Source organism: Equus asinus, chromosome 12 (assembly GCF_041296235.1).
Source record: "Equus asinus isolate D_3611 breed Donkey chromosome 12, EquAss-T2T_v2, whole genome shotgun sequence".
NCBI classification, from domain to species: Eukaryota; Metazoa; Chordata; class Mammalia; order Perissodactyla; family Equidae; genus Equus; species Equus asinus.
This window is the reverse complement of record NC_091801.1, coordinates 69,117,517-69,128,127: the sequence shown is the minus strand read 5'-3', so window position 1 is coordinate 69,128,127 and position 10,611 is coordinate 69,117,517. Positions and strand designations below refer to the sequence as shown.

The window sequence follows — 10,611 nt, the reverse complement described above, 5'->3', positions numbered from 1 at the left end:
CCTCACTTCCTTCTGCCTTTACCTATGGATAAGTTTAAAAGGCAGCTCAGGCTTCCAGGAAGACTTTGCCAAGTTCCTTCCTTGTCTCCTCTCAAATCTTTCTTTTTTTTAGTAGCTATATTGAGATATAACTCACACACTATAAAATTCACCCTTTTAAAGTCTACAGTTAAGTGATTTTTAATATATTCATGGAGTGGTGCAATCAGCATCACTATCTAATTTCAGAACATTTTCATCACCCCCAAAAGAAACCCAGTACCCATCAGCAGCCACTCCCCATCCCCTCCTCCCACAGCCTCAGGAAAACTACTTTGTTTCCATGGATTTGCCTGTTCTGGCCTTTTCATATAAACAGAATCATACAATAAGTGAACTTTTGTGACTGGCTTCTTTATCTTGGCATTATGTTACCAAGGCTCACCCATGTTGTAGCAAGTATCAGTGCTTCCTTCTGTTTTATAGCATATGGGTATACCACATTTTGTTTATTCATTCATCAGTTGTCGGACTTTTGGGTTGTTTCCACACTTTGACTATTATAACCTCTAAAAACATTCGTGTGCAAGTTTTTGTGCTGACACATATGTACATTTCTCTTGGGTATTTACCTAGGCATGGAACTGTTGGGTCATATGGTAACGCGTTCAACTTTTTGAGGAACTGCCAAACCGTTTTCCAAGGTGGTTGCAGTATTTTACAATTCCACTAGCAATGTATGAGCTGGGTTGGGTTTTCATTAGTTTTAAAAATATTTAAACAGTTGTAATCATTTAAAATATCTTAGTTTGAAGATGACTAGTTTATGACTTGCCCCATGTGATGTGGCTGCACCCTGAGTGTGTCCAGAATGACATATATTGGGTATCTTTTCACATGAGTGCCCAGGGGAGGAGAAACTGAATTAAAATGCTCTTTCTGGGGCCAGCCTTGTGGCTGAGTGGCTCACACACTCTGCTTCAGTGGCCCGGGGTTCGCCAGCTTGGATCCTGGGTGTGGACCTACACACCAGTCATCAAGCCATGCTGTGGCAGGCGTCTCCCACATAGAAGAGCTAGAATGACCTAACACCAGGATATACAACTATGTACTGGGGCTTTGGGGAGGGGTAAAAAAAAAAAAGAGGAAGATTGGCAACAGATGTTAGCTCAGGGCCAATCTTCCTCACCAAAAAGATGCATAGAAGCATAATTATTAAAAAAAAATTTTTTTAATAAAAAAATGCTTTTTCTGTTTATTTCTTTCTCATCATTTTAAGTTTCTATGTTTGTATATTTAAAATGCATACATTATACTCATATATTAATACATGCACATAAATTATTAAAATTATAGAGTTAAAAAATAGAGCACTCATGGTTGAGGGAGTTAAATAAAATTATTATTGTCTTTAATCATGACATCTCCATCAAGCAGGTGCATTAACTGGCAACTAATACTGATGGTCACAAAGGAAGCCTTTAGAGCTTTACTAATTCCTGCATTGAAGTGACAAGGACTCCGTGAGCCTCCTGACCCTTTCAGTGTTTTTTCCTTGCTTACATTAGATGCCTCTTCCTGACCAGACCAATCTAGCAAGTGCTCAGAGAAAGATGTAACATAAATGGATATACTCAAGTGGAGAAAAGGCTTAAGGGACCCTTATTTTCTTCCATTCACACATAACTCCTACTCATTAACTCTCAATCTTCTTACACTGTTGAACACTCAAGGCCTGATATATACAATAGGTTGAATGAATTCATTCCGATGCACCTGACATCAGCTGACTATCCGCAGCTTAGGACAGGAAGGTTACTCCTCAGCCCCTGGACAAGTGGTTCTCTGACTCATGTCCTCATTGTTTCTCTCCTGCCTTCCTCCCCATATTGGCTCAAGCCCCAGCCTGGCATCTTTAGTTTGAGAGAAAGCTGTAGGCACACACGTTGAAAGAAACCCAATATGTAAAAGAGGAGATGAGTTCTGGGGCTCCTGTGGGATGGGAATGGAAACAAGCAGGCCCCGCCACCTTCTGTGGTGGGATCACACAGTAGCTAACATTTCCTGGGGGCTTATTGTGTACAAGATACTGTTCTTTCTAATCCTTACAACCCCTATTTTCAACACTCCTCCCACTGCTGCTTCTGTTCCAAAATGATCTAATGACAATGTTCCAAACATTTTCTGGGCATTCGAACTTTTGCACCTGTTATTCTCTTCAACCAGCATGTTTCCACCCTGACTCCACTTATCAAAGTTTTACTCTGTTTTTAAGAGCCAATTCAAACACTACCTCTCTGAAGATGTCCCCATGCAATTCTCAGAACTTTTCTTCCCCACCTTTGCCCTCCTACAACTTGCTGTCACTCATATGGCACTTACTGTATTGTATTCCAATGCTTTGAGTACTTATGTTATTTCTGTTGCTGGGTTGTGAGCACCTCAGTGCATGGACTCTATCTAACGTATATTTCCTACAGCTCATGTACATAGTAGGCACTTAATATTTGTGAAATAACACAAATGGCACCAATCTTGTGCTAACTGCCACTGTTGCAAAAGCAAGACAAGCAGCCCAGTGCAACCTAGCCAGCCAAATGCCAGTTGCAATCATAATCTTGATAAAGTTACACTTTTCTATATTTCCTCCATCAGGCAAACAGCCCAGATGGTTTCAAAGCACACCAAAGCTCTGAAAGGTGATTCTTGACAATCAGTCATCCTGAAGGTCAACAGACTGATTCTTTACAATCAGTCGTTCCAAAGATGAACATTGAGATGACAGACAGCCATAAAATAAAGTGAGGCTTGAAACTCTGCAGAGTACCTCTCATTTCCTATACCTCCTTATGTCGGCCAGGGAAGGAGGATGACGAGGGAGTCTGAGGCCTGTAAAAATCTAAGATTTTAATGCAAACTTTTAAAATAGCTAGCAATTGGCAGCTACTGCACAAGCCTAAGGCTGGAAATGTAGTTTCCCTGTGAGTTAAAGCAGTCATTCTTAACCCTTTTTCTACCACAATAAATATATGACATCCCCCCTACACATCCACTTATTTAAGAATGCTCAGGGGGCTGGCCCGGTGGTGCAGTGGTTAAGTGCCCATGTTCCACTTCAGCAGCCTGGGGTTCGCCGGTTCAGATCCCGGATGCAGACATGGCACCGCTTGGCAAGCCATGCTGTGGTAGGCGTCCCACATATAAAGTAGAGGAAGATGGGCACGGATGTTAGCTCAGGGCCAGGCTTCCTCAGCAAAAATAGGAGGATTGGCAGCAGATGTTAACTCAGGGCTGATCTTCCCCCCCCCAAAAAAACAAAAACAAAAAAGAATGCTCAAGTAGGAGAATGGAGTTAATATGCTGGAGTAATTTTAGCCCTATTCCCTCCCTTATTTAGTCATTCATAGTAACAAAGCAGCACCATTTTAATGCTTCGATTTAGACTTCATTACTTAGTCCCATCAATTTTATTTCTCAAATCCACCAACCCTCCCACTGCTACCACCCTAGTCCAAGCCACCATCACCTCATGCCTGGACAACGTCCTCACTGGTTTCCCTGCTTCCATCCTGGCTCCCCTCGAGTCAATTTTCCATATTGGAGCTGGAGCGGATCTGGAAACAGCACTGTGTCCCTCACCCTTAAATAACCAATGCCCTGTGTACAACTGCTTCTTAGATAACAGCCATGGGAGGAAGTTCAAAGAAACCCTCATTTTGCAAATGAGGAAATCGAAGCCCAAAAGAATAGTGGAACCTTGTCCCCAAGGTCAGAGAGAACTGAGGTCAGAATTCGGAATTCATGTTTGCACAGATGAGCCTCATTTCAATGAGCACACTGCTTCTCCCAGATATGTAGCTCATTCTTAACATGTTAATGGAAGATGAATGAAATGATTTGGATTGGTTTTGGCCCTGCTTTCAGGGCCACAAAATATTAGATTACCAGGAGACAAGAGGGGTGAGATCCTGGCCTGAGCTGATGCATTAAGGATCACTCACACGTAGATCCTTGTGTCTCAGGATCCACCTTCTCTAGCCAACTAGAGGACAGGGGCGGCATTCCAGATCGAGGACTATGTGATCCACGTGGGGAGCATAGGATTTCACCAGTTGGATGTGCAGGATTTCTGTCTTCCACGGTTTCCCATGCATCTGCTGAAGAAGACTGGCAATGCGATTTTCTGCAGATTCTGCCCACCTTTGCCACTCTGGCTTGGTGGCTGCCGACAGTATTTTTCTCCTAGAATCCCTGCTAGCTCCATTTTTCCATTGTTTGGTGATAATATGCTGAGGATAAGGCCAAACCTCCTTCTCCATTTCACTGCTTCCAGGAGACTGGAGATTCTTCCCTGGGAAAGATTCCACATTTTGGTGGATATGCAAAATGCCCCCAGTATCCTGTCGTAGCACTTGGCAGGCAATGGGCCAGCCTTCTTCAGAGCTAGGAATCAGCCCCAGGTTCACCCTGTCCGCAATATTTGCAAGCTTCAGTTTCCTATTATCCCCAAAGTGTATCTGGCACCGATGTGCTACTCTATTGATCTCAAGGTTATTTCTCAGAGCAACTACAGCATGAGGGTTCCACTCACAGGCATGGACGAAAGCAGCACCAGCATGAACTAGGAACGGCAATGTAAAATAACCAATCCCTGCGTAGAGATCCACCAGCACTTCTCCAGCACAGGGCAACGATGCCACTCGGAGCTTCTCAGTGATGTTTCCGAAGGAGAACATGCACTGGGTCACGTCAAACTTATATAGGATCCCATTATCCACATGCTCGACCCAGCCATGGTCGCCCAGCAGCAGAGTCACTGCTGGAGTTCGAGCGCCATCCGGTGATACCCGCCCTCTTTTGGCCAAACGCTGGACACCGAGTGCCGAAGCAACCGTCTTCCAGAGTTCTGGTTCCAGATTTTTCCATAGCTTGGCTTGGAAACAGTCCTCACTCAGCAACAAGAGGTTACCATGTCGTTGCCAAGATCGGGGCAAATCATCCTCCAACTCCGCTGACCACGTCACTCCCCGGCCCTCTACCCAGCGACTCACCTCAAGACACAGCCTTTGGGCAGGTGAACAACCCTGGGCCTTCTTTGAAGGAACAGGATCCAGGAGCTGCGTTAGCCTACAGGTGCTGCCTGGGGCCACACGATTCCTCAGCTCCCACAGATGCTGCTCCAGGAGGGCCTCTCCCAGCACGGGTAGCGCCACGGTGCCATCTGGCATCTTTTCCACGCGGTGCTGTCTATCCAGGAGTTTCTGCTCCTCGAGATATTTCCTGTATCGCTGGGTAAACCGAGGCTCAGTCACAACTGCGACAACAGCCGCGGGCTTCCCACCTTCTCTGTCCATGTTGCTGGCCCCACATTCTTTACAATTCCCTCCGTGAGTCTTCCTCCGCTCAAGGTCCGCTCACCTCCCTCGGTACAGCCACGGCCGCAGCAGGAAGAGCGGCGCGCACGCCGCTGTGCCGGGGCCGGAAGTGACGTAAAACGGGCAGGCCCGCACTAAACGATATTGACGCGCTTGTTGGCAAATTGCGTCGTCGTTGCCGTGGTGAAGCAGCTGCCGCCATCTTTATTGTGGTGAACCATTGTTTGCTTCAGCCTAAGAGGACGTTAATAATAACGAGGAACTGTGTGGGCTCAAAAACTTCAGATTAGTCGGTATCCTTCAGAGCCCTCATGCGCTCTCTTCAGTGCTGCTCACGAATCCAAAAGGAGAAGTGAACCTGGAATGATGGGCTGAATTTGGAAAAAGGCTTCCTATAGTCTCAAGCCGCTCTCAGATCCGATGCGCGGCCACCGTATTTGCTGAGAGTGAAGAATCAGATCCAGCTTCCCCATTCCTTTTCCTTGCAGAGATAGTCCTCACCATCTCACTGTCCTGCAGTATAAGAAACAAGTGTTTGGAAGTCAGACGGATCTGAGTTTGGGTAAATCAAATCACCTCTCAGAACCTTCACCTATAAAATGGAAACTGTGTTGACTTCCTCAGATGACTGCCATAGTGATTAGAGATATTATAAATAAAATGCTTTGAACAGTGACTAGTAAAGAGTAGATACTCAAAAGAGATATAATGTAACAAGTGGAATGGTTATATGGCAGATATTAAATACTTGTTGGAATGCTTTGATAGAATCTAATAAGGACAAAGGGGAATTCCCCTACAGATAAATTCAAATAATTGAAAATAAGAGTTGTAAAGAACCCCTAGCCTTTCCACTTACTTGCCACCATTGTACAGGTTAGGGTATTGAGGCCCAGAGAGGTTAACATTAATTGAAGTGCCCAGTTCAGGTCTATATGTATGGGAGGCACAAGGCTATGACTAAACCACCTTTTTGTTTCTCAACAGCTATTCAGTATCAATCAGAGTTGTTGTTGTTGTTGTTGTTTTCAGTCTGGTCTCTATGGTTAAGACTCGGATTCCGTGGAGAAAACGTCAAGCAGGACAGTGTAGAAGACCCTCTTAGTGCTTCATATACCCTTGGGGCTCACCATTCCTGTATATGCCAACCCAATGGCTTCTAACTGCAAGCACTTAGGAGTCTTTGCCTGATGGCTTTCTCTCCTCACCAGAATTGGCTTAGCCCATGTCCAGGACAGGCCAGAAATCCTGGGGAATTAATACCCCATCCCCCCATCTCCTGGGAGCATCCCTCAACCAGTGACTGATGGAAGTTGGTGAATAAATTTCCGGCTTCTACACACCTTAGTCAGAATACTGTGGAGGCATGTTCTAGTCTGTCTCCCAGGGTTCTCTCAGGACTTCAGTTTTTCAGGAATCCTCTCTATGTCCTGCACTTTCAATTTCTTTCTGTCCCTGGCGGTCTAGTGGTTAGAATTTGGTGCTCTCAATTTCTCTCTCTCTCCTGGATTATCCCTATCAGTATATAAATATACTGCCATTTGCCATCTTTAACAACATCTCTCTTGACTCTTCATATCTACTGATATTTAAGTTCATATTTCTCACCACTCCATATCTCCCACTCCCAACTCTAATACCATTTGTATCTTTGATATCTCAATTTGGTGTCTAATAGGCAACTCATATTTAATATGTCTAAAACAGATTTCTTTTTGTCACCGCCCCCCGCCTCCCATATATATAATAGTGCCATACTTTCCAGCATCCATCCATTTAGTCAGGCACACCATTTAGAAAGTATCTTCAATCACCTCTCCCCCTCCTTTTCCTCAACTTCCTATAACTATTTGATGGTCAGCTGCCATGTGTTTATATACTCCATATACACATAGATTACTGCAGCTGCCTCCTCAGTGGTCTTTCCAATAGGACTCATACCTTCTTTTTTATTGTCCACATACCAACCAGGATGAGAGTTTTCAAAACATAGTTTCTGATCCTTTCCCTTCCTACTGACAAACTGTTCCTGCCTACCCATTGCCCTGGCCCTTGCTCCTTGCCGGCCCACCAGTCTATGCACGATCTGGCTCCTAAATCAGCCTGAGATGGAACTTTTCCCCAGGCTAACCACACTCTAGGGACATCAGTCTCCTTTCACTTCCTAAAATAGATCAAGCCTTTTCTTATGCTTTTACCTTTGTATTTGCTGTTCCCTTTATCTGAAATGCCCCTCCCCTAGAAGATACAGTGGCTGGGGATTTGTCTGAAGGTCATCTTCTTGTGGGGCCTTCATTCAACACTCTCTCTACAAGTGTCACTCTCTTCCCTCCACTGTTACGTCTATTTAACACTGTTAATTTCTTCTTTAACCCTAGTTTGTTATTTACTTGTTTAGTCTTAAATGCCTGTCTCCGCCAGTAGCAGATAATCTTCTCACAGATGGGGAAAGTTCTTTTTCTGTTTACTGCTATATCCCCAGCATCTTGTATAGTTCCTGGTCATAAGTCATTGCTTGGCAAATACCATAGTTATTAAGAGAATGACTGCTTTGAGCACAAAGAGACTTGAACCCATTGAAGCAATAATCTATCCATGAAGGTAGAAATAATCAGAAATTCAGACAAAGATTGACAAACTAAAATAGTCCTTTCTGTTTTACTTAAGCCTGTAGATGAATGGTTAAATGAATTATGGTACATCTTTTAGATGGAAATATACAATTATTATGATGATCATAAGAAATTTTAATGACATGGGAGGTTACTCCTTATGCAGTGTTAAATTGCAAAATATACAATTATGCCTTAGGTAGTGCCATGTTATTCATGTATTTAAACAAGTTTATTAGGGCAAGCTCTAAAATGTGAACAGTGATTCACAATGATTCCTGGATGTGATGCAATTATAGGTAATTCCATTTTCTTTTGTACATTTTTCTCTAGTTACAAATTATATATGATGAACAAATGTATTTTTAAATCTTAGAAACATATTTAGAAAATCTGTAACACACTAAGGAAATTGTTTTCTGTGTCCCACACAAATGGCAGCTCCCTTTAGTTTTATTTGTAGTGGGCGATGGGAGAAGTCATATCTTACAAAGTGTTTCTTCTCCAGGTTTCCTTCTGTTCCAAAGTCAGTCTGATATCTTGCAACAATAATTAAAATAAGGTAGTACAGACTTTGACCCAGACACACCTTACTTTTAATATGAGATAAACAAAATATTGGGGGGTTTGATTTGAAAGCTAACTTAATGTTTGAGAGTTGGAAATGGTCCTTTTAATAACTGCAGATTTACAAATGAGCCACACTTGTAGACGGCCACCTTGGTCCACCATCACTTAGGCACATGACCTCACTTTCCCTACCATTTCTGTCACTTGAACTCATTAAAACCACAACAAAGCAAAAGAAACCAGCAATGACAATAATAAACAAGCTTGTAGACAATCCATGAGCTCAAATGCAGAAGAGGATAATTACTTAGTAAGGAGAAGTAGGTTAGGGAAATTAAGTGGAGAGGAGAGGAGAGGGGAGGGTGGGCAAACTTTTTCATGAAGCTGCCTCTCCTAATGTGGCTGGAACGATTACATTCCGTATGAATTTCAATCACAGAGACTCCAGCTGAAGACGAGTTTGTTTTACCACCTCTTCTCGATGAGATGCCAAACACATTCAAGATGTAGGGACCATCCACCAGCCCCTCACAAGAGAGGCTGCATTTGAGTCTTTAAGGGCTTTTCTCCCCTGTACGCTGTCACCTTTCATGTAGGAAGGAGGTTCTGAATGGTGTTGGGCTGGCTGGCTCAATTCACAAGAGCTTTCCTCCATGGCTTGAGAGATCCTGGAGCCTGGAAATAAAGAGGAATAATTGCTTTTCCCTTCTCCTTTTTCTCTTCCTACCTTTCTTCACTCTGCTTGCTGCCCCTGGGATGCCTGTCCCTTCCAGTGGGTGCCTCTTCACTTGTTCATTCATTTTAGTATCACTTCTGCATTGTTTGAACACCAACTATTTGACAAACTCCCCAGTGCTAAGCTCATTAAAGCATAGACAATCAAATAAGATGTAGTTCCTGCCTTCACAGAACTCAATTCTGAGTTGTAGATACACTCACGGATAACTAATGCCATGAGTTAAGTGCTATTGGAGTTACAATTTCAAGTGCTTTGTGAGAGTGGAGAAGAGATCGAGCTGTCCTTCTCTTGCATTTTGAAGAACACCTTCTGTTGCTTTTCCTCCCACCTCACTGACTGCTGCTTCTTATGGGTACACCTGTCTACCATCTACCCCCATTTGATGTTTCCCAGGCACCTCAAACTTCACACTTCCAAAATGTACTTAATGTGTGTTTTCTCTATCCCTCGTTAGCTCATGAAAGTCTCCTAGTGTATCAGTTTCAAGGGACAGGAGCTGGATTTCCCCCCTCATTATTGTATCCTTATTGTATTTATGAGGACCCACACACATAGTAGGGCCTCATAAAATATCTTTAGAATGCACAAATGAATGAATGAATGAATGAATGATGGATGGATGGAAAGGAGAAAGATCTGAAGAAAAAAAAAGTTCATGGCCGGAAAGAGTGTTTTACTTCCAAAATATTGCCACTAGATGGCAGCAATAACCAGCACCAAAGAGGTTGAAGACAGGAAAGTTCGGGTTTCTGATGGTTGGATGGCCAGGGCTCCCCAGGGGTCCTACTCTTCCCACAGGCCGCCCTTCATTCATCTCTGTTAGACATCCTTACTGACATGGCTAATCCAGATGTGTGAGTGTGTTTGGCAGCAGGTAACAAAACCCCCAACAAACAGCAGCTCAAAATAAGTGGGGAGGTGTACATTTTTTAATATAAAAAGAAGTCCAGGGCTGGTGTAACTGTTCAGGGACATCGTCAGTAAACCAGGCTCCTTCCCAGCCTTAGGTGACTCTTTCATCCTTGTGGTTTCAAGATGGCCATTACACTTCTAGGCTCTGTGAAAAAACGAAGCAGGAATAGAGCAGAACAAAAGGAATAAGAAGTGCCCGCCCCATAGACTTCTGCCTCCCACTCTGGGACAGAAAGGGGTCCCATGGCCACCCCTGCCTGCTGGGGAGGCTTGGAGGCAGGTTGGTTTTACATTTTGGTCCCCATAATGGGGGACGTATAAGTGAGAGTAAGCAAACATCAGCCATTGAGGGCATTCCTCTAGGCAGTGGGCAAAAAAGCTGCTGGAAACCATACAGAGGCTCTGGAGAGGAGTTCAGATGAGA

General features: G+C 43.8%; 1 protein-coding gene across 3 annotated transcripts in view; it reads right to left on the bottom strand.

The window, feature by feature from the left end:
- Positions 1-1,261: 1,261 nt before the first annotated feature.
- The window catches only part of TRMT12 (tRNA methyltransferase 12 homolog), a 50,622-nt gene continuing 41,272 nt past the window's right edge, over positions 1,262-10,611 (bottom strand). For 2 of the 3 annotated variants that reach the window (XM_044743754.2, XM_070481564.1), the window contains exons 5-6: positions 9,122-9,211; positions 1,262-5,867 (exon numbers count right to left, since the gene is read on the bottom strand). In XM_044743754.2, coding sequence (XP_044599689.2) covers positions 4,014-5,333 — 1,320 coding nt within the window. In that variant the 5' untranslated portion in view covers positions 5,334-5,867; positions 9,122-9,211 and the 3' untranslated portion in view covers positions 1,262-4,013. Of the gene's footprint in view, positions 5,868-7,986; positions 9,212-10,199; positions 10,333-10,611 lie in introns of those variants that run through there. The other variant, XR_011493333.1, reaches the window with a different exon arrangement.